The sequence below is a fragment of the Ruditapes philippinarum genome, unplaced genomic scaffold (assembly GCF_026571515.1).
Source record: "Ruditapes philippinarum isolate M1 unplaced genomic scaffold, ASM2657151v2 ctg188_1_1_1_1, whole genome shotgun sequence".
In the NCBI taxonomy this organism is placed as follows: Eukaryota; Metazoa; Mollusca; class Bivalvia; order Venerida; family Veneridae; genus Ruditapes; species Ruditapes philippinarum.
In genome coordinates this window covers 310,596-335,884 of record NW_026853980.1, presented here as the reverse complement: position 1 = coordinate 335,884, position 25,289 = coordinate 310,596, and the positions used below count along the sequence as shown (strand labels likewise).

Genomic DNA, 25,289 nt, shown 5'->3' with positions numbered 1-25,289 from the left:
TTTAGCTTGCAGGGCTTTTTTTTCACAAGTTGGAAAAGCAGCCCTGTCCTTAAGTTAGGGGGAAAATTATAAGATATATTTGCAAAAGGGGATGAAAAACTTGATTTGAAAAAATCAAATTTGGGGGTAAAGTGCATGATTTTTAATAAATCTTTGGGATGGGAGGGGGGTTTCGAGCCGCCCATAAATGGCAGGGGGGTCGAGCTGCCCTCAAAATTTCCAACTTTCACCCGTGCACATATAGAAGGTATGTTACTTTTTAAACCCTACAATACATACATGTAGACTCAGTATAAATATGCACATGTAATGTCATTAATAAACTGACTATTCACTGACAGCTTTTTTTCCCAACATTTAAAGTACCAAATTAACTTCACCGTAAATTGCAATAGGGAATGCATTTTCACACACATAATTTTTGCATTTTCTTATTTAATTTAGGAAATTCTGTAAGAATTTTCAAGTATTCAATAAATTTCTTTTAAGATGAGTTTACGGTATTATATCTTTAAATATAAACTATTAATACATTTCTGAATGGAAATAAAGTGTAATATATGGGGTTTATTCAAGCTTATGATATATTTCAGATTAAATTTCAGTCCTTTAGAATGTAAAAAAACAATACTGTACATTTTGTATTATGAAAATTGGCTAAGTTCAAATGTTTTAATTTTTTAGCATTATGATAAACTCGATCTGGAGGGTGTGCTAATTTCAGCCAATCAGGTGCGAGCTTACAATATCATGACCTTCAGTTTTGTAAACATTGGGCAAAAATAAGTCAGTCAAGGACAGTTATAGTTGTAAACACAGGGAACCTTGTACTGATATAAATTTATCTCTTTCCTTTCCTTGTTTGTATAATTATAGATAAAGTCAAAATCTATTGACAGATAAAATTACTTTTTTTAAATACAATTTTTTCATATCAAAGTTGCCAAGTAATGAATAACCATAATCATGAAATTTTAAAAGGATTTAATTTTTTATCACCCCAAATAAAAAATGTGTTTAACAGACCAAAGTTTATTTATTTCCTTGATTGAAATTGATAACAAATTACTAAATTAAACAACCAATTGATATTTTGGTGTGTTTTTAACTTCTAGTAGACAAACATGTACAAATGTTATATTATGCATGTTTTTTTATTAGATAAACTGTGAAACAAGTTAGATTATATGAACTAATATGATTATAAGCTTAAATATTATTTAAATAAACTTATAGGCCCATTTGATGTTTAAAAATAACATATTTACTTTATTTCAAAGTATTTTTTTTTTATTTTAGAGCAAAAAAAACTGATTTTTTTTCAACATTAAGGAATTTGTTGTTCACAAATAATAATTTTTACAGAAATACATCATTTCAGTCCTCTATTTCTGTTATTTGTTCATTTTTAATTGTAACTTTGGTGTTTTAGTGTAAAATTCCATTTTCAATTACAGTTAATATGAGATTTAATAAGCACCTTATATAGGGGGACGGATGTTACGGGGACGGATGTTACACACAACTTTTACATTATTGTATTTTTTTTTCTCATAAACAAAGAGATTGGCAATTTTTGTAACATTTTCATAGTTAGACTATCAATAAGCACCAGAAACATTGTTTTTTATGAGTATTGTTTTAAAATTGGATATTTCTATTAAGAGGGGGAACGGACGTTACAGTTTTTTCATCACAATTTTTTTTTTCCACCACTATAATGCATACTATGGTAATATTGTTTTCAAAATTTGTTTTGAAAGTACTTTACATATGTCTTTAATCCATATTTCATTAGATTAAGACCATAAAGTACTATTTTATTTGTAATTGCTTAAAGGTATTCTTGTTTAATTAACAACTGAATTTTGAAAAAACTGATGCATTACAAAAGTCTGATTTTACTAAAATCATCTTAACGCTTAAAACAAGGATGATATATACCAAGTATTATATCTCATCGGAATGGTTATTAAATTTTCCATGTGCATGTAAAAAAATTTAACAGATAAATTAGAACAGATAATAGTTGTGTTAATTCTAAAAACACCAAAAAATCAGATGCTAACACATTACATGTAAAATTGGGCATTTTTAGGGTATAAAAATGTCTGTATCTATATTTTGGGTAATGCTATCATAAAAAACTTTTGGGCACATTTGCTTTATAGTAAGTCCTTTGTAAAAACACAAAAAAGGAATTGCAAACGCAATTATTTTTTTGAGAAAGCCTGCATTACATGTATTTTTGAAAAATTGGCCCATTTACTGTGCAGCAGGCAATATTCATTTTTATATCCATCCATTTATGAAATCAATGTTTAGTTCAACTATCCGAAGAATTAAGGGAGATGGCGTCAGCCTCACACTTAGTTTTGCATGCAAATTCAAGGTATAATAATCTTCAAAATTACTGAAGGGAATTGGCTGAAACTGCACACACTTTTATGAGAGCATAATAGTAGGTATTTATCCAAGTCATATAACTTAAACAGAGTTATGGCCCTTTTGATCTTAGACAACTCTTCATTATCTATAGATATATTTTTATTGAGAATAGTCCAGCATTATTAATGCTTGCCTTCTGATGGCTCTTGTTATCTCTATCTCTAGTAAATTACTTTTTTTAAATTATATAAAACAGGGCATTTTTTGTCAAAATTGTGGAGGGGGATGGACCTGTTCATTTTGTGAAAAAAGTGTGATTTGTCTTAAAATTGTGAAAAAAATTACATATTATTTGGCATTTAGCGACATTATGAAACCAGAAAATGTCTTCAAGTCGGTACTTTAACCTGGTTAACATGTGCTTAAACCATTTAAATTGATTAAAACTATTTCTGTGTTCTTGAAATTGGCGTAAATCATGATTAACTTGAATAGTAAACAATGTATCTCTAAGACAAAGTCCCAATATTTTGTGAAATTACTTTTGAAAGTGCAATTTTGAATTGTGAAGGGGCCTTATATCGGCACCTGTTATAGAAGGAAAAAAAGCCCTGTAAAATGTGTTTTGTTTGTGTTTAAACTTTTTATTTAGACCATCTGTTACCTATAACTCTTAACCCTTACCACACTCACTAAATATCTTTTATGGACTAATCCATCTTTCCATCTGGACATAACCATTGATCATTTTTAGGGAAAATTTCAAAATATAAACTGAGTGCATAACAAACAGTGCAGACCATAATCAGATGGCATGTTCCCAGGATGTGCCAGCAGATCTTGGTCTGCACTGGGTGCCTAGGCATATTCTTTAGCCAACAGCAGTGTCACATTATGATAGTAAAATAAAATGAGCCGTGTCATGACAAAACCAACATAATGGGTTTGCGACCAGCATGGATCCAGACCAGCCTGCGCATCCGCGCAGTCTGATCAGGATCCATACTGTTCGCTATCAGTTTCTCTACTTGTTATAGAGTTTGTAAGCAAACAGCATGGATCCTGATCAGACTGCACGGATGCGCAGGCTGGTCTGGATCCATGCTGGTCGCAAGCCCAATATGTTGGTTTTGTCGTGACGTGGCTCAAATTGTATTATAAGTTTGTGGTAGTGGTATTGGTAGTTTTCACTCGGGATCACGGCAGTAAGCCACATTGAATTTACCAGAGCACAGTTCAACCACCGCACCGTTCCTTAGCAGGCTGTTGAGCAGTTTACCAATACTAGTTACCTTCACTTTCGCAAGGAACTGAAACTAAAATCTGTACATGTCAGGGCAGGGGTGCAGTGCAAATGACCGTAGAAAGGATTTCATGATCAATCACAACGAAAGTGACCTGCACCGTCCATTTCACAGTCCAAAACTCTACAGACTACCTATTGACCAGCCGGCTAAGTTATAAGTTAGAATGTTATGTACAGTACCGGTATATATATGTATACAATAAATAAAGAGTGTCTGACTTACGGTTTGACCTAAAAAAAAGTTTAGCTTTAACCCCAGTGTAAGGTTAATCTTCATCTAATATAATTATTATACTGTTAAACTATATACATGTCTATATTTATACATACATGTATATACATGTACAGTACATGTACATGAATAGTCAATAAGTGTTAATTATTCAGGGAAAGGAGTTAAAAGTTTTCAATTGCGAACCATTTCATCAGTAAAGTTTATTTATTCTATTTATAATTATATAAACCACTATCTAGGGTTGCTGTGTAGTTCTAAACACTGCCTCATGCACCAGATAGTGTTAAAACCATCTTGTGTGACCATTTAAAAAGAGGTAGACCAGTTTTGGAGTATTCATTTTGCAGCACGTTTTTTTGGATTGTGAAACTTTATAGGTAACTATTGATTAAATATGCATACTATTCATGTAAAGTACATGTATATGATATTAAGTATGTTTAAACATCAATGTTACACATTTATGTAAATCGTTATTGTTGGTATTCAGATGCATGCCACATTATTATATTGCAATGTTTAAAAATTAACTACACATTTTAAATGAGTATGTTAAATAATCTGTATATTATAAATAAAACATGCATGTGGGAAACAAGGTAAACGTCAAGTAAATCAAAATGTGTAAACACATGTATACTATTTGTTCATCAAAGTTAGAGCAAAAAAAAATAAATTTTTTGATGGAGACTGATAAAGCATTAATTATTAAGTATTCTAATAAGAGGATATGTTGTCAAGCATATCAAATTTTTAACTTTATAGTGATTGCAAAACTATTGTAATTAAATTAACTTAGAATTGTCTTGCACTAAGTATATTATAACAGCAGATAGAGTGTTTTCTAAAAATGTGGAAAACTTAGAAATTAGTTGGAAATGAATGATTATTTTTTTTTCAACAGAATATGCATAGTTATGAGGAATTTATACAAGGAAATGTAAAAAAAATTCTGAAGAAAATTGAGTAATAGAATTGTCTTGCATTGAGCCAATGAACTGTTCTTTGTCATAATTCTTTTTTTTTCTATTTGCTAATTGGGGTACCATGGAGTCATTTTATGCTTACAGTCATGAAAATTCAAGAATCGGTTTATTTAAGATATTGTATAAAAGTACATGTACTTGAACTGATAATTTGAAGTGTACATAATGTGTCAAGGTCAACATCAAGCTGACAGATAAATTTTTATCATAGAAATGGTTGACTTAAAAACATGCATATTGACCGATTTACATCATCAGTGTCAATTATAAACTCGGGTATCCTATATATTGATCTTGTCATACCCGAGTTTCTGACACAGACTGGCTCAAACTGGCTTTATGCTCTAACTGCAATACATATAGCTAGACTACTGTGAATGCCATGAAAACCATTGCAGTTAGCAGTTTACGCAATGTCCTAGGTATAATTTTTGCAAAATGGAAAAGCCGTTTATAGGTTTTTTCTGTTTTCACAACTGACATTAATTTTGAAACTGTTTAAAGTAGAAAATATAAAAAAAGTAAAGTTTTTGACCCATTTTTTAGGCATAAATCTAAATGGATTTTTTATGATGGTAAAAGAAAATAATATGATCATCTGATAAGGTGAAAGTTTTAATAGGTTTCTTAAATTTGAATATGGTTAAATAATTATATGTGTATGTTGTTATATGTAAATGGGGGAATTCCTTGGCCAAGTAGTTAAAGTCGTTGACTTCAAACCACTTGCGCCTCAGTGCTGTGGGTTCGAATCCTGCCAGTGACTTTGGATTGTTTCATGTGAGGAAGCTTCATATGGTAGAATGTTGGTGGTTTTTCTCAAGTTCCTGTTTGTGCCTTTAAAGAAATGCATGGAGTTGAACTTTAGGTCTCAGTCAGTAAAGCTTGATTTTGGCAGCCATTATGAATGTTTATCTTGCTCAATATGAATATATTCTGGTTACAGGTTACTTTATATATAGGGTATAATAACATGTATATAAGGTCACAATGTGATGATATAAGTTGTAACATCCAATGAGAGAAAGGGTCATAATGGTTTAAATGCCATGTCTGTCACATATCAAATTACATGTACAATGTATATCAAAAGAGGCCACATATAAATTCATGCAGCTTTAATTGAGGTAGACATAATTATATTTCTATATTAAATGTAATATTATACTGTTTTTTTTTAAGTTAAGTTAAGGTGAAAGACGCTTGAATTTTTTTTTCTGCAAAAATCCTTAGATCCTTTTTCTGAAGTTTTGTTATTATCTTGGAACACCAATTCCCCCCCCCCCCCCCCCTTGCAGTCTCCAACATTAATGATATGAATTTAACCTATTAACTGTATAAAAGTAAATTAACTGATAATTTTGTGTATCAAGGTCAGCACTTAGTTATTTAGTTGGTATTTTATCACTGAAATAGTTTTTCACCTTCAAAACAAGCACACATTTTGACCCATTTACATCACCAGTGATTTATTTTGTTACCCTATATGTTGATCTTAACAGTAAACTGTCTAGTTTCTGACATTGTCCTTAACTGGCTGAAACTGGATTTTTTTAGTTTATTATTAAATTTTGAAGAACAGGGTCACCCTCAGTGGCTTTAGCTATCTGTCTCACTTTGGTAAAGTTTTTGCATGCAATTTGGTATCTCCAAAACTACTGAAGGGAATGGGTTGAATTACAGGGAGAAGATAACTGTGTTTACTGAACATTGGCTTCAAAATTTGAATATTCCTTTAATATAACCCTGACCAGTGACCGATTCCAAAATTCTGTTTAGATTTTTAAAACTACATGTATAAATTATCAGTTACAACAGTTTCTGCGCTGTACATATGTGTACATGTACATTGTACATGTAATACATGTACGTGTCTTTAGTCTTGAAAAATGTACACATTATATACATGCATGGACATAAATTTTATGTACATGTATTATTAACAATTTTTTCGTATACAACTGCATTGAACAATTGTATGATTATTTCTTTTTGTCTGTCATAACTATTGACAAATAAAAAATTGTCTTCTGTTATTGGTAAAATTTGTGTCTTTGGAAATTAGAAAAATAAACAAGATAATTGTTAACAGATTTAAACTATTCAATATTTATTTTGCATTTTGACTTTTTTACTTCATATATAAGAATGTATACATTTTTAGACAAAAGTCATTTTGTGTGTTTGTTTGTAAATGTTTTATCAGGGCTAAATCTTGTGTTATGGAACTGCCACTGTTTAGATGTTGACAAATAAATGCCGTTATCTTTTTAAATACCTTGTTGTAGAAAGACAGGGAGGGATTTGTTATCTTCAGTTTGAACCAATGTAAATTTTGTGTACATTATTGTTCTATATCGTTAAGTCTCGGGCTTACAGTAGTTGCTGACAGAAATTATTTTTGTTTTCATAAATTAAAAAATTTTGTGGTCGAAAACGGTTCACATATTTTAGTGGAATTATTTCAGTCTGTTCTAGGAAAAAAAGGTAATAATTTAATGGTTGCTATATGAATTATGATAAAGATAATGAATAAGAGATTGAGATTCTTCAGATTGGTGCAATTTGAGTTGTGTTGTTCACTTTTAATTTTTGAATATGAACAAATTTTTACAGTTACAACTTGGTAAATATACTGATAATATTATAACTGCAATTGGTTAATTTATACTTTGCAATGAACAGTTACAAGTGCACTGTGAAGCCATAAGTAAAAAGTTTGTTTGTACCCTTTGATTATATGGGTATATTGAAAAAATCAAAAGGGTTGTCACAATGCCAGGACTCTATAGTAGGGTCAGTTATGACCAAAACTATATGTCTATAATTATAAGGGTTGTCACATGTTTTTTTTTTGGTCAGGACCTAGTTACTGTTATTTTTTTATGCTTTTAGACCTCAGTGGACTCCATTTTAACTCGGATGAAATGAAATTTCATTTTGTCTCCTTCGATATTATTTTGCATTACATTATTTGCATTTGGCTGTTTGCAAAAGTAAACAATGTATGTCAGAATTTAAGAAATGCGGACGAAAAAGCCCTTTATTACAAGACCACAAAATTTCATGCCCATAAATTTAATTAAGTGAATTCACAACATTATTTAATTATAAGCAGATTATAACTGAAAAAAAATGCATAGTTGTTACTTATCATACAATTATAAATTCATAAACTTTGCCAAGAAATATAAGCTAAAAATAGGTTATTTATGCAAAGAGTGAAAAGAAAGAGACAGCATGTGAAATATCACGTTTAATGGTAAAATGTGTGTAATTTGAATTAAAGGTCTGAATGTAGATATCGGACAAACCGGTCAAGGTCACATATCTCATTCATTACCTTTCAAAAGTAAAACATAACTTGTAAAGTTACACTTTTATGTTATACATAATTTATGTAATATACATTTGTCGTAGTTTATTTATGTTGAACAATAATACTTTGGTTTTCACATGTTCAGGGTTTTCATTTTGATCTGAGGCCCATTCTGAGGCAACAGTAGTCTCAATATTTCGACTGCAAGACAAACCAATTTTATAATCTGATTTTTCATAGATGTCTGTATTTGCAAAGGGCGAATAAAAAGCCCTAAAGCGCACAATTTGTTGGGCTAAGGCAACTGATGCGTCAAAGAGAACAACCAATTTTGCCAAGGGTCAAGAGTTCTATTTCAATATACAGGCTGAAAATACAACCTATTTTAAAAGCATTTTAACTGATGATAGGAGCACCAGTCTGTTGATAATAAAAACCCTGATGTAATTAATCATTGTAAATTGTAAACCAAAAAGTTATTCAGTGTATTACATAATTATAGGCATGAATTATGAATGAGATAATTTATTATGTTTCTTACGTGCTTCTTTGGTCAATTTTTAATCGCTTGAACAATGTTATATTTTTTTTTTTAATGAAATCTCCAATTTTTGTTAATTCTTTCTTTATCCAGAGGGCATGTTTTAGTCAAGGGTGCACAAGTCCTACTACAGCTGTTGTTTAAAGAATAATTAAGATTTCAAATTTGGCATGTATGGTTGTATACTGTGAATTAACTTAATTTCATGGGCATGAAATTCCGTGGTTTTGTTATAAAGAACATTTTCGTGGGTTTGTAAATTCATGGACCGTCTACTTTTATTTGTATACTCAACATCACTAATTCCGCGTCATCACTTATCTCACGGTAATGGCATATTTTCATGTGACCATTGTTAAAATTGGTCAGAATTGACATATTTTATTCAAACACCTTAACAACAAAGTTTTTGTGCAAAATAATCTAAATCTATAGATTTTTACGTAAAACTGAACAACATTTTACAAACTTCTGCAAATAACAACAAAAGTCGATTAAATTTGTGCATATGTCTGAAACAATCATCATTTTCTAAATGTTCTTGTTTGTTGAAAAAATGAATTTTGAGTTACAATGTAAAGATACTTTTAATATTTAAAATTATGCAAAATAACTTAAAGAAATTTTAACTGAGACATGAAAAAAACTGAAATAAATCACCATTACCGCGAGGTAAATGATGACATACTGTTTTCAAAATGGCCGACACACGGTTTACATCTGATAAATTAAAACTAATTTTGAGTGAATATATTGTTGTTTCCTTGTGTCATATAGCAGAAAAATGACTAAATGATACAGTTTATAACAGTTTTTGTTGTGTAAGTTTATTGTTTGTGTTCTTTACTGTTTTAAAGTGTTAAGTACCGTGAACTAAGAGGAGCACAGTAAAACCACGAAAATAAGTGCCCCAGGAATAATAATGATTTTGCAGTAATTATGACATCTTTGATTTTTAATTTTTTAAAAACATATTTATTTAAGCTGGATTGCGAAACAAGTTCTTGCAACTTACATTAATCACTTTTGAATCACTGTCTGGAACTAACCAGTACTGGAATCATGAAGAAACATGGACATGACCTGATTAGGGCATGAACCCATGATCCCTGGGTTGAGAGGCAGACACCTTAACCATCAGGCCATTGCTCCCATTTGATTAATTGACAGTATTTTTCTTTTTCAGTCTTCGAGTAAGGTCATGATCTGATAAGGGCATGAACCCATGATTCCTAGGTTGAGAGGCAGACGCTTTAATCACCAGGTCACTGCTCCCGTTTGATTAAGTGACTGTAAAGGAGACAAAATTAAATTTTGTTGCTTCTTGAATTCGTGGATTGACCTATCCACAAAAACCACGAAAATAAGTGCCCAGTTTGAATAATAATGATTTTTCAATAGTTATGACGTTTTTGATTAAATGACAGTGTTTGTCTATTTCAGTCTTTGAGTAGGATGAAGATTGCGGTGATAGGTCAGAGTTTGTTTGGAGCAGACGTGTACAGGCTGTTACAGAAAGATGGCCATAAGATTGTTGGTGTTTTTACGGTACCTGATGTCAACGGAAAGCCGGACCCGTTAGGTATATACATATATTATATAATATCTCTTTACTGTCAAATATATTTCTATATTTAGATATGTAAATTCAGTGTTTTCTATCTGTTTTGGGGTGGGGAGAGGTACAGTTAATGTGGTTCACAGTTGCTTACATCCTTTGTAGACAAGTTGCGTGCTAATTTGTGGTCATAAGTCATGAGTTTGCCAAAACAGTGGAGTGTGGGGGCACCCGTGTCCAATGAACACATTTCTAGTTTTTTTTATAGCTTTAGGTTATGATTTCACTTAATATTAGGAAGTTCTTTTATTAACACTAGTGTTTATTATTTAACATTATTATAATGTTGTTTTATTTTTCAGCTGTTGCTGCCGAGAATGACGGCATACCCGTGTTCAAATACAAAAGATGGCAGTTAAAGAAAGTTGCGATACCAGAGGTCGTGGAGGAGTACAAGTCCCTGGGAGCCGAGCTGAACGTGCTGCCGTTTTGTTCTCAGTTTATACCGATGGAAGTGATAACGCACCCGGAACACGAGTCTATTATATACCATCCGTCGTTGTTGCCGTTGCATAGAGGAGCTTCAGCTATTAACTGGTAATGTTTAATACAGCATATAAAAAATCTTTATCTCACTTAGTATTGTAAATGGATTAGTCCATTATTCAATATGGACAAAACCATTAAATGGTTTTAGGGAAATTTTCTAAAATGTTATAAATGTATTAGAGGAACTCCACTGAGGTCCAAAAGCCTAAAAATATCAAATTTGAATTTCTTACATAGATCACCTTGGGCACTTGAACAAACAGAAAGATAATAATGAAAAATAAATTGTCAATAACATTTTTGTGCTATTCATAGCCAGATTTTAGTGAAAAAGGGTTGTAATGCTTTTGAATTTTAGTGACTTTTCAGAATTTCTATAATTATTCTGGAAAAATGGAGTGATCAGAATGATCTGAAATTTTGTACACACCTTATGAGTCTAGATCTACATCAAATAGGACATTAATCTAAAAGATTTATTTCAAGTCCTGTCAAAAAACCTCAGTTGTGTCTCTTTTTGAGTAGACTTGTCCGTCTTTGAATATGGACAAAACCATTCATCATTAGTTATGGAGAAATTTTTTAAAATATATTAACTGAATAGAAAATAGTGCAGACCATCATCCTACTGCAGTGATGTGGCAGCTGATCTTGGCATACTCTTCTCGCATGGCTAATTAAAGTCTGTTGCGGCCAGTAGGCTAAAGGTTAAATGACCTTATTTTCAGATCGAATATTTGATGAAGTCATGTCAAAAAGTTATTACACTAGTGCTATATCATTGTTATTGAATGGCTTTATTACACTACTGCACTGCGATTTATCTGATAGATATATTCACAATTGATTTCAGGACTTTGATGCAAGGTGACAAGGTCGGAGGTTTTTCTGTATTCTGGGCCGACGATGGACTAGATACCGGACCTATTCTATTACAGAAGAAGACATTTGTTGATCCTAATGATACAGTAGACACCATCTATAATAGGTTTCTCTTCCCGGAAGGCGTGAAAGCTATGGTAAGTTATTTTTTAGGAAATAGTGCTCATCATTTAGAGCCTTATAGGATTATAGTGACTGATCAGTCAGCACGTAAACATTTAACAGACCAAAATGGAACAGTAAGGTCCGTTCAGTGTTAGAGATTGACTGGGAAATCATCATAATGATTTATGATTTACCTGAGGTCTCCTCCACCAGTAAAGCTGGAGTCACCTGATGATCTTAACAGTGTTGGCTCAATGTTAAGATTAACCAAAAAGTATATATTTGAGGTCTGTGATTTTCATTAAATAATGTTATATATTACAGGGTGAGGCAGTTAGATTGATAGATACAGGCATGGCTCCAAAGTTGGTACAGTCAGAAAAGGGCGCCACATACGATGCTATGTTGAAGAAGAGTAATGTGAAAGTAAGTCTTTGAGGGTGTTTCCTATATTTTTCATGCATTACCAATATACTTAATTCTTACCCTTCCTATTGTTACTTAAGAAAATTATAAATCAATCATAATAGGGAATACTTCATTGTCTCAAGTGAGATTTTCAAATACTGCGAATTCACTTATATTCGTGGGTATGAAATTTCGTGGTTTTATCAAAACTGGCATTTCGTGGGTTCTTATATTCGTGGATTTTTATTTTCTTTTAAAAAAATTTAGTAACCTTATGCAAAGTAATCTTTAACTTAATCGCCTACAGCATGTACATATCTTTACGTGTCACACAACGCTTGTCAATAAGTTTAATCCTTGCCTCTGGGCATAACTCTAATATAGCACAGTTACTGCCGATATCTGGCTGCAATTAACACATTTATAAATATGCACCTCCATTAGACACACTGCCCCTGTAATTCGCCGATGTAAACATCGCATAATTTATACGACACCTTACACGTTTTAACCAGTTTACACACTAAATTGGTCTTACCATATTTGACAGTAACTACACGCAACGTCACAGCGACTGTGTAAATTTACATGCATATAAATTAATCTAAGTAAATAACACAAGTATGTGTGGATCTAGAAAAAGTTGGTGGAGACTTTGATGTTTACGTAATAGCATTCGCACAAATACAGATTAAAATTCATTTAAACTGGATCATTTAAAAACGACAAACGAATGTACAATTCATCTGTTTTAGCAATTGTATTTTTTTATAGTTTTGTGTACATACATTAATTTCAAAGACTTTTCTTTAATTATTAAGAGCAAACTGACATTTTTTATAAGCGCTAATTATTGGATTGCCTGGGTTCCCATATTTACTCGTAACAACGATCAGGTGTGTATATGCGACGGACATTTGTGACAGTAAATTGAGGACATATAATCGAGGTTTCAAAGTTTCTTAAACATTGCAAACAGATTTAATCTGTTACTAACCTGATTACCAGTACTGTATGTATATACATCCATTTCACAAAAATCGGCAGGAAAAGAGCCGATACATGTTTGTAATATATAGAACAGAGACAGGGTAAGAAGTATTTGTTGGGATAAAATTTCGTCGGATCTTAAATTCGTGGATTGACCTACCCACGAAAGCCACGAAAATTCGTGCCCCACGAATAATAATGATTTTACAGTAATACATTATGGAAATGGTTGATGTTAATGAAATGAAGAAGTGTCACTTTGTCAGATTCATTGAGTTGAATTCTGTTAGGGATTTTGGATTTTAATTCATGTGAGCAAGCTATCCAGCTGATTTAATGTTTGATGCTGGTTCTACTCAGGTGTGTGCTCATGCTGGAAATCATTTTTTCTAACATCAGTACTACTGGAAAGTTCACTTGTAACCTTTTTACAGTGTTCAATTGACTTAGAACCAATCAAAGAAACAGACAAGCAAAGTCAGTATTTTGTTTCTATATTGTTACTGGATGGGATATCAAGACAGTATATGTACATTGTGGTATTTCAAGATATCAGCAATTTAAATTTGGCATTTCATTCATGGTTGATACTTATTTGACTGAAAACTTAATTAAAAAAAGAGACTCACAAAAATGAACTGTAGAATGATAATTGAGCTGCGTCATGACAAAACCAACATAGTGCATTTGCGACCAGCATAGATCCAGACCAGCCTGCGCATCCACGCAGTCTGATCAGGATCCATGCTGTTCGCTTACCAACTCTATTACAAGTAGAGAAACTGATAGAGAACAGCATTGATCCTGATCAGACTGCTCGGATGCGCAGGCTGGTCTGGATGCATGCTGGTCGCAAACCCATTATGTTGGTTTTGTCATGACGCAGCTCATATATATTTGGAGAAGTCACTTTGTATACATTCTTTTTCATTGTTGTACATGTATATATTGTATATATCTTTTTTCATTATTTTATATATTTACTAGATTAACTGGGATATGTCTGCAGAACAAATACACAACTTTATCAGAGGATGTGACAAAGTACCAGGTGCTTGGGGAATGATTAATGGAGAGGTATATAAAAAAAACAGTGATTTTTTAAAAATTTTCTTTTTGTTGAAAGTACAAACATGTGTTTTATATAGAGGATATTTGTTTGTTTTGAATGTAAGATCGGAATATATTTCACTTAGTGGACACCAGATGCAACTGGTGAAAGTATAATAGCTGGTGTTCACAAGTGATATATATTTTAATCTTACATGCAACACAAACAAATATCCTCTATATAAAACACGTGCTTGCACTTCCAACAAAAAATTTCCCAATTAAAAAAAAAAAAATTGTAAAATTTCTCAAATTTTGTTACTTTTGTAACACAATGTATGCAGTTATTTACTTGCTTCTCCTAAAGAAGCAAAATTTACATAAGACAGAATTTATTCTTGTTGATAATTCCATTTAGTTATGAAATATTATTTTCATCCGCATTCAAATATAGTTCCACTACAGTGCAAATGATCAAATATAATTTCACTGTGAAAATTATCAAATATAATTTCACTGTGAAAATTATCAAATATAATTTCATTTTCCACTATAAAGCATGTAATAATAGATTTAGAATGTATGAGATCCATAACACGTGAAGAAAAATAGCACTGCATGTGAAACAATTTCTGATTAAAGTGGCAGTATGTAAACAAAGAGGTATTTTACTTCAATACAAAATACTTAATCACTATATGTATAACTGTACAAAATTTATGTGAAAGGGTAATCAGCCTGGGTAGAGATTGATTGCAATTTAATACAAGTTATGTCCCTTTCTTTACTTAGAACATTTCCTGAAATTTACACGTCCCTTTCTTTACTTAGAACATTTCCTAAAATTTACACGTCCCTTTCTTTACTTAGAACATTTCCTGAAATTTACACGTCCCTTTCTTTACTTAGAACATTTCCTGAAATTTACACGTCCCTTTCTTTACTTAGAACATTTCCTGAAATTTACACGTCCCTTTCTTTACTTAGAACATTTCCTGAAATTTACACGTCCCTTCCTTTACTTAGAACCTTTCTTGAAATTTACACGTCCCTTCCTTTACTTAGAACATTTCCTGAAATTTACCTATCACTGAAAGCAGTGCAGGTAATTAATTGAAATTTAAATATATAAAAAGTTACAGCCATTTTCAATAGGTTTAGCTTCACAACTTAGTGGGAATAAATTGCATTCAGCAATATACTTCAAGTTTAAAATGAGTTAATAACCAAACAAAAACAACTTATTCAGGAAAGCTTGTTAGGTTGTCAGATCACCAGCCTTATGTGACCAAAACATGTGTTAAAATGGCTTAATAACCAGAAAAACAAACAAAAACAAACTTGTTTTCCATGAGTTCTGGGATGAATATAAAAAGCTCTACTTACATTGATAATATTATCTCGTTTCAGCAAGTCACATTTTATGCCTCTAAATTATGGAATAGAATGGAGCCTCGAGGGACAGCAGTACAGATTGAGGGAGCCACAAAACCTGGTATAGTCCATAAAAATGGAATGATCCTTTTTGGAAATGATGGAAAAATGGTACTATATTATAATTATTCATTTTAAAGAAACATTTTACATTTAAAAATATCGAATAAAAAAACAAACAAAAATCAAAACAAAACAATTGCATTTAAAGATATACTATGCTCATCCTTGAGTGAAATATTGTAATCATGGAAATTAATTGAAATCTATGAAATTCTTACTGAATATGTCTAATTTGAATAAAAGAATGAATAAACTATGTATGGGAAGCTGCATTCCCTATTATAGGTCAAGTAAAATTGTTAAAAAGAAAAATTGCCACTATATGTGCATGTTGTGACCACCTATTGTGTGTAGAACTTTAAACATATCACTTTGTGTGAAGTCAAAACATACTTGTTTTATATTTACAAAGAGACTGTGTAGCAATTATCAATATTTTCTAATACCGGATTTGAGCATAGTATATCTTTTAAAGGAGAAGGAAAAAGAAGAGGGCATATTAAAAAACTAAAATGTTTTTGAAATTACAAGACTTAATTTGGAAATTAAAAGAAATTAACTGTTTTTGTTGATTCGGAATATTTGTACATTCATCTAACAATTTATAAAAAAGAGTTTTGCAGATGAGTTTTTATTTTTCAATAGTGAGCAAAAAAAGAAGTTTATTAATAATACACATGTTACATAATACATATGAGTGTTTAAGTTCATTGACTTCAAACCACTTGCCCCTCACTGCTGTGGGTTCGAATCCTGACAGGGACTTTGGATTTTTTCATGTGGGGGAGCTATCCAGCTAGCTGAGGGAACGTTGGTTGTTCTACTCAGGTGCCCATTCGTGCCTGAAATAATGCACAGAAGGGCCCCGGAGGTCTTCCTCCACCAGTAACTTCGCCATATGACCTATACTGTGTCGGTGTGACGTAAAACCCAATCAAACAAACAAACAAACATAATTCATATAATAATACAGTCATTTTTCAATGGTTAACAAAAAGAAGTATGTTGTGTTTTATAGGTAAACGTAAGCCAGGTACAACTAGCTAGCGGTAAAATGATCAACGCCAATAAGTACGGGAAAATGGATGCTGGTGAAAGTAAGATGGAACTCACTCCAGAGGAGAATAAAATGTTGGACAACTTGAAGGCTGTGTGGAACGGTATTCTCAACATTGATATAGATATCAGTACAGATTTCTTCAAGTCCGGGGCCGGTTCCATGGATGTTGTGAGGTAAATACAGACATGAAATTCTTGCACATCAGACAGGATTGTCGACCTTTTACACCGGTGCTAGAAAAACCTGTCTCACACCCCATGTAAGACAAGTCTTGTGCTTTATATGAAGTCATTCCCCTGTGCCATTAATGAATGATTTGTGTTCTTAGAAAGACATTATTTTGCCTTTATGAATGATTTGTAAATCTGTATGCTACTATAAGAAAAAAGGTATTAAATAAAAATATAAGTTTTCATAATATCTTTTTGAAATATCATTAATTTCCTATATGCAGGAAAAAAAATCAGACATCGGTTTCCATAACAGACGGGAATATCAAGCTCTCAGGTAACTGTTTAGCCGAAACTGTGCAGAGCCTTGTTACCACCTTAAACAGTTACCCTCGAGCTAGATATTCCAGTCTGTACCGGCAGCCAGTGTAAGGTTAGTCACACCTCCAGATAAGTAGTATCAGAAATATAGATAAAAGAGAAAAGCAGCTTCTATATACTCCATTGCAATACCACACATGTCTATCAAAAAGTGAAAAATTAGCCTTTTTGTAGCAAGTTTTAAGTTTAGCAGGCACGTGTATTATCTTAAATGGCTAGGAAGTTGTCTATCACTGTTATCTATGTCTCTTGTAAAATAAATGTATGAAAAATCAAATTAAATAAAATAATATTGAAAGTTTAAAATGTATTACATTATGCTCATTTTGTTGCTGTTGAGTTGAATTAGTGGTATATTACAAGAGATTGACTAATATAATGGTGGTTGATGCAATTATGGCAAAATGTGAAGCTTTTTTTTTTTTTTACCCATGCACGCACCATTTACACTTTGATGGGCATATCATTTTAATAAATGTATATATATACATGTATTATAATAATTGTAGACTGGTTGAGGAAGTGAAGGAGAAATGCAATGGTATCAGTCTAGAAAATGATGATGTGTACATGAACACTGTGTTTGAAGATTTCTGTACATGTGTTATCAAGAGGGGGCGTGGCATTGAAGATAAGGAGCCTTTTGTCTTTGATTCGGTAAGTAATGTCGTTAATTTTTAAAACAGAAATTTTTTGTCTTTCCTCAGAATAAAGCATTTTCAAAAAGACGAACAGATAGAAAAACACAATACAAGACATTAATTGATATTCATGGTAATTTTCTGTAATTCAAGTAATCGCTTTAAATTTTGGCTCCAAAACAAATAATTAGTAAACAATACAGAATATATATCTTTTTAGCTCACCTGTCACAAAGTGACAGGATGAGCTTTTGTGATCGCTTTGCGTCCGTCCGTCGTCCTTCCGTCCGTAAACTTTTACTTTAAATGACATCTCCTCATAAACCACTAAGCCAATTTCATCCAAACTTCACAGGAATGTTCCTTTGGTGGTCACCTTTAAAAATTGTTCAAAGAATTTAATTCCATGCAGAACTCTGGTTGCCATGGCAACCGAAAGAAAAAACTTTAAATATCTTCTTTTAAAAAACCCAAAGAGCTAGAGCTTAGATATTTGGCATGAAACATCCTCTAGTAAGTGTCTACCAAGTTTGTTCAAATAAAAGCCCTGGGGTCAAAATTAGCCCCGCCCCAGGGGGTCATTGATTTTCCCTATATGCATATAGTAAAAACTTAAAAAATCTTCTTCTATAAAACCCATGGAGCTAGAGCTAAGAAATTTAGCATGAAACATCTTCTAATAAGTGTCTACCAAGTTTGTTCAAATAAAAGCCTTGGGGTCAAAATTGGCCCCGCCCCAGGGGGTCATTGAATTGCTCTATATGCATATAGTAAAAACTTAAAAAATCTTCTTTTAAAGAACCCAAAGAGATAGAGCTAAGATATTTAGCATGAAACATGTTCTAATGGGTGTCTACAAAGTTTGTTCAAATAAAAGCCCTTGGGTCAAAATTGGCCCCGCCCCGGGGGTCATTGATTTTCCCTATATGCATATAGTAAAAACTTAAAAATCTTCTTTTAAAGAACCCATAGAGCTAGAGCTAAGATATTTAGCATGAAACATGTTCTAATAAGTGTCTACCAAGTTTGTTCATTTTGGTTTTTTCAAAGAAGATTTTTAAGTTTTTGCCATACACATATAAGGAAAATCAATGACCCCCAGGGCGGGGCCAATTTTAACCCCAGGGCTTTTATTTGAACACACTATACACATATAAGGAAAATCAATGACCCGATTGAATCAAATCGATTTGTTCTGATATTATTGTAATTTTTGGTACAACAACCTCATAACTTGTTATATTATTGTTGCTTTTATTTCAGGTGAATATTAACAAAAACAACATGGATCTCGTTATGCCATATCAGCTATTTATAGATAATGAATTTATTGATTCATCCAATGGTGTCACATTTAAGACAATCAACCCTGCTAATGAAGAGGTAAGAGTTGAGATTATTTTATAACACCACATGTAACATTGATTTTCATTGGACAGTTATGAAGCCTATATAATTGATGTACATGTACAAAGTAACTCCAAATTTATGAAATGAAAATGAAAGGACCTAGGTACAAATTATGAAGACCAAAAAAGTGACAAATTTAACATAGCAAAAGGTATGATTAACATTACAAAAGGTATGGTTTACATGGCAAAAGGTATGGTAAATGTAAAAGGTATGGTTAACATAGAAAAAGAAATGGTTAACATAGAAAAAGTTATGGTTACCATGATAAAAGGTATGGTTAACATGACAAAATGTATGTTTAACATGACAAAATGTATGTTTAACATGACAAAATGTATGTTTAACATGACAACATATATGGTTAACATGACAAAATGTATCCCGAAACAACCAATTTTCAATCACAACCTAAATTCAAACACATTCTTAATTCTGTGGCACTGATGTCATGCCTGACTAAATTGCATAAAGTCACATTTTGTATTAACTTCAAAACTTGCAGAAATGCCACACTTGATTAATTGTCAGATGTTTTCAGAAAAACAATAAGAAACTGTTTGTTTTAAGTGACACAATATAAATTGTCCATCTTTCACTATATCAAAATAGTCACTTGTTTAAAATAGTGTTAAAAAATTTTCTAAGCAAGTTAATTTTCTTATAAAGTATTGGCTAAAGAGTTTTACCATTTACCTCAGTCCTAGGTGTATTTAAAACATTTATTAATATGATGTACCACTGAATATTCATCAGACTTTACACGGGGGTCCTTATTAATAAAATCTTATATTGTTATCAAATTTTTTCATGTGATGATTGTAGAATAATTGTTTTGTAAGCGATACCAGCTGGTAGATCTAGACAAGTTTCCATATTTGCTAATATTATAAAGTGGGGAAGGTAAAATGGCTGTAAAGATTGGATGCATTAATCATTTTGCACCCCAAATAGCGTACTAAGATGTGACACCTTTAACTGCCTTTTATGCGCATTAACAGTACTGTAGTCATACCAATGCATTGTGCTGCACATATGTTATAACATTTAGTGTAAGTTTTTTAAAATCTTGAAAAAACTGTTGAAAATCGTTGAATAGACTATATATGAAGTTTTCTACAATTTTTAGTGGCCCTGATTTATCCTTAACAAATATTCCATGGTGATTACCCTGGTGTTTGAATTTAGGTTAAAATATTCCTGGGAGTAACCCGAGTGGGTCCTATTGTTTTTATTGAATTTCTAAGAAAGATCAAGACTTGTTGAAAATGTACCAACCTGAAAATGAATAAGTGTTAATAGATGCATTAATAGCTAAAATAAATTTAAAGTATAATTTCCGCTTCCATTTATTATTGGCTAAAAACAGCTTAACTGATTGAATATTGGTTGTCCAGGGATATGTTTAACATGACACATTTTATGGTTAACATGACAAATTTTATGGTTAACATGACAAATTGTATGGTTAACATGGCAAAAGATATGGTTAACATAACAAAATGTTAACATGACAAAAGTTATGGTTAACATGACAAGAGGTATGGTTAACATGACAAGAGGTATGATTTATATGACATAAGGTATGGTTACATGACAGGGCTTGTTATTCTAGTAGTATAACCATTATGCATTTGGACTTTCTTTACACACAATGTGTGTATGACATCATACAAAAAAATGAATGTAGCATGTAAAAACTTCATTTGAAATAAAGTTTATGTTCATGAATTTAAATTTCAGTCATGTGATAAAAGGAATCTCACATTTATTGTCATATTATATTATACTTTAATTGTCTCCTGTAAAATTATACTGAATTCAACATATCAAATAACTTGGTAAAAATAACAAGTTACATGGTTAAAACTTATATTGAAAAGTATTTTTAAGGTTGTAATTAAGTCTAAAATAATTTGCATAGTAACAAGTTAATATTACACTAGTAATATTGGTCATTTGTAAAGTTTGTACAGGGTTTTCATTTTAATGTGAGGCAACAAACGTGTTAACAAAAACAAGCGATTTGGCAAAGGGTCAAATGGGATATTTTGATACACAGGCTGAAAATAAAACCATTTTTTTAGAGCATTTTTTAAGTGATGATATGGATCGCCAATCACCAATTTGTTAATAATGAAAACCCAGTATAAATTATATGTATCAAGTAATATATGTCTTTCATAAAGCATGTATCATATTATAATGTAGGTTATATGTGAGGTAGCTAAAGGGACTCCAGAAGATGTGAACAGAGCAGTTGAGGCAGCTAAAAGTGCATTTGAGGAAGGACCATGGGGTAAAATGAATGCTAGAGATAGGGGCAAACTTATGTACAGGTTTGTTTATAATATTTTTCCACACAGTTGTAAAATAGGGTAAAAATACTTGCCCCTGAGTGAGGTGGGTTTGAATGCTGCCAGGGACTTTGTGATGAATTTTTCCTGTGAAAAAGCTTTTCAGCCAGCTTACGGAATATTGGTGGTTTATATTCAGATTCTCGATCGTGCCTGAAATAATGCATGGAGGGGGCACCTGAGATTTTCCTCCGCCTGTAAAGCTGGAATATCACCTTATTACCTTGGTGTGATGTTAAACCCAGAAATAAAATAGTGTAATAATGTTACCCTATAATAGATTTTCTCTCTGATTCCTTTTCCAGATGTCTTTATAATGAATACAAGGCTAATTTGATAGGAATTTACCAGACTCATTTGATTCATTTGATATAATTTTATTATAAGTTATGAAGATTTTTTTGAAAGGTTATATGACTCTATATAAACAGTTGTTTTGAAGTGGCTCGAGGTTATATTGCTAACAACTGTTTATATAGGGCCATATAACCTGTCATGAAATATTCATAACCTGATTTATAATACAGCATGCATCTTTTTTTAGAGAAAAAAGTAAGATTTTGCAACAGTGTATATAAAACTTTTTAAACATGATTATCCAATGAAAAGCAACATTACAAATGTGCAGTATTATAAAAGTTTATATAAAATTACCACTCGTATAAGATCTGATATACATGTAACACTATCTTTTCTTCTAGACTTGCTGATTTGATGGAGGAACATAAAGAGGAACTAGCTACTATTGAGAGTATAGATTCTGGTGCAGTGTACACTCTAGCTCTGAAAACACACGTGGGAATGTCAATAGATACTTTCAGATACTTCGCTGGATGGTGTGACAAAATACAGGTACTGTTTAGTATAATTGGTTAAGGTGGCTGTATTCAACCCAGTTGGCCCTGACTGCTGTAGGTTCAAATCTTTTAGCATGAGGAAACTATCTTTATAGCTTGATGAAGGTCGTTGGTTCTATAAGGGTGACTGCTCATGTCTGAAATAATGTAAGGAGGGGCATCTGAAATCTTCCTCCACAAGCATATTAATACTTAACCTACATGGTTTCTGTTCATAAGATTGACACACCATTGCTAGCCTTAATATTCAAAGATTATCACCAGAAAACCTGAAGACTACAGTCTCTTGATTTAATTTATCCCAGGTATTGTTCAGAAAAAGTGCAGAAATAACTTAATGTGTTTGCAAATATACTAGACCTCAGCAAAATGTAAAACTATAAATTTTGTTTCAGGATTTGTATAACTTTTGTGCTTTTCTATATTACAGGGTAAAACCATTCCAATTAACCATGCCACACCCAGCAGAAATCTTACATACACTAAGAGAGAGCCAATTGGGTAAGTTACATCGTGTTAGAGCTTTGATATGAATGAAAAAGTCATTTTTAACTCCCATCACCCACCTGTCCTGCCCACAGCAAAAAGTTTGATTTCAGTGGTAATATACTTGAAGAAGAAAAAATTTCAACTTTTTTTTACTTAAAATTTCTGTCATAATAATAGTTATGTAAAGTTTGATTAGTTATTCTATTTCACCTTATTTGTTTTGTTGTTTTTAGTGAGCTTTTGTGATTGCTTTTCATCCGGCGTCCGTCCGTCCGTCCGTCCGTCCGTCCGTAAACTTTTGCTTTAAATGACATCTCATAAACCACTGAGCCAATTTCATCCAAACTTCACAGGAATGTTCCTTTGGTGGTCACCTTTAAAAATTGTTCAAAGAATTAAATTCCATGCAGAACTCTGGTTGCCATGGCAACCGAAAGAAAAATCTTTTAATATCTTCTTTTAAACAACCCTAAGAGCTAGAGCTTAGATATTTGGCATGAAACATCTTCTAATGAGTGTCTACCAAGTTTGTTCAAATAAAAGCCCTGGGGTCAAAATTGGCCCCGCCCCAGGGGGTCATTGATTTTCTCTATATGCATATAGTAAAAACTTAAAAAATCTTCTTTTAAAGAACTGAAGAGCTAGAGCTAAGATATTTGGCATGAAACATCTTCAAGTGAATGTCTACCAAAGTTGTTCAAATAAAAGCCCTGGGGTCAAAATTGGCCACGCCCCAGGGGGTCATTGATTTTCCCTATATGCATTTAGTAAAAACTTAAAAAATCTTCTTTTAAAGAACCAAAAGAGCTAGAGCTAAGATATTTAGCATGAAACATCTTCTAATGAGTGTCTACCAAGTTTGTTCAAATAAAAGCCCTGAGGTCAAAATTGGCCCTGCCCCAGGGGGTCATAGATTTTCCCTATATGCATATAGTAAAAACTTAAAAAATCTTCTTTTAAAGAACCCAAAGAGCTAGAGCTAAGATATTTGGCATGAAACATCTTCTAGTGAGTGTCTACTAAGTTTGTTCAAATAAAAGCCCTGGGGTCAAAATTGGCCCCGCCCCTGTGGTCATTGATTTTCCCTATATGCATATAGTAAAAACTTAAAAAATCTTCTTTTAAAGAACCCAAAGAGCTAGAGCTAAGATATTTAGCATGAAACATGTTCTAATGGGTGTCTACCAAGTATGTTCAAATAAAAGCCCTGGGGTCAAAACTGGCCCCGCCCCGGGGGTCATTGATTTTCCTTATATGTGAATAGCAAAAACCCAAATAGCTAGAGTTTAGATATTAAGCATGAAACATCTTTAAGTAAATATCTACAAAGTTTGTTCAAATAAAAGCTCGGGGGTCAAAACTGGCCCTGCCCCAGGGGTGTCATTGTTTTTAACTATAATTTTATGTGTATAGTAAAAACTTTAAAAAATCTTCTTATAAAAAACCCAATGAGCTAGAACTTAGATGTTTAGCATGAAACATCTTCTTATGGGTGTCTACCAAGTGTGTTCAAATAAACAAATAAAAGCCCTTGGGTAAAAATTGGCCCCGGTGGGGGGGGGGGTGGCTATATACAGGTGAGCGACCTCAGGGCCATCATGGCCCTCTTGTTTGTTTGGTCACATCATGACCAGATGACGGTCCATCCACCTAACCAACTTTCCTGAATAATTTACCTGAGTGTAATGATTAACCAGTTATTACCAATTTCTCAGCAAGTGACACACTACTTATTCAGCTTACTTTCTTAGTCAAGGTTAAGAGACAAAATGTATTAATAATGACCATTAACCTCAATGTTCGAGATAAAGTGTCATTGATCATTATGTGATATTCGTTGTATTATTAAAGATAATTTATGTGACATTATTTTTGTTACAGTGTTTGTGCCATTGTTGTACCATGGAACTACCCTCTTATGATGTTGGCATGGAAAATGGCTGCATGTCTGGCTGCAGGAAATACTGTTGTGCTTAAACCAGCTCAGGTACTGACTTTCTGGTTGTTTCTTAATTTTGTGGCTAAATTTATCTATCTATCTATACTGCAGCACCCTCTTTTGAGTATTTTTTGCAGGTATAATTATAATCATTAATAATTTCTTACTTAA

General features: G+C 32.3%; 1 protein-coding gene across 3 annotated transcripts in view; it reads left to right on the top strand.

Annotated features, from left to right (window-relative positions):
- LOC132738609 (cytosolic 10-formyltetrahydrofolate dehydrogenase-like) overlaps positions 1-25,289 on the top strand; it is a 54,430-nt gene that overhangs the window by 3,043 nt on the left and 26,098 nt on the right. The window contains exons 1-14 of one of the 3 annotated variants that reach the window (XM_060726156.1): positions 4,190-4,306; positions 10,219-10,357; positions 10,696-10,930; positions 11,736-11,901; positions 12,194-12,295; positions 14,255-14,344; positions 15,728-15,862; positions 16,833-17,047; positions 17,935-18,082; positions 19,330-19,449; positions 21,688-21,815; positions 22,535-22,685; positions 23,121-23,191; positions 25,061-25,166. In XM_060726156.1, coding sequence (XP_060582139.1) covers positions 10,231-10,357; positions 10,696-10,930; positions 11,736-11,901; positions 12,194-12,295; positions 14,255-14,344; positions 15,728-15,862; positions 16,833-17,047; positions 17,935-18,082; positions 19,330-19,449; positions 21,688-21,815; positions 22,535-22,685; positions 23,121-23,191; positions 25,061-25,166 — 1,794 coding nt within the window. In that variant the 5' untranslated portion in view covers positions 4,190-4,306; positions 10,219-10,230. Of the gene's footprint in view, positions 1-4,189; positions 4,307-7,292; positions 7,403-10,218; positions 10,358-10,695; positions 10,931-11,735; positions 11,902-12,193; positions 12,296-14,254; positions 14,345-15,727; positions 15,863-16,832; positions 17,048-17,934; positions 18,083-19,329; positions 19,450-21,687; positions 21,816-22,534; positions 22,686-23,120; positions 23,192-25,060; positions 25,167-25,289 lie in introns of those variants that run through there. The other 2 variants (XM_060726157.1, XM_060726154.1) reach the window with 2 other exon arrangements.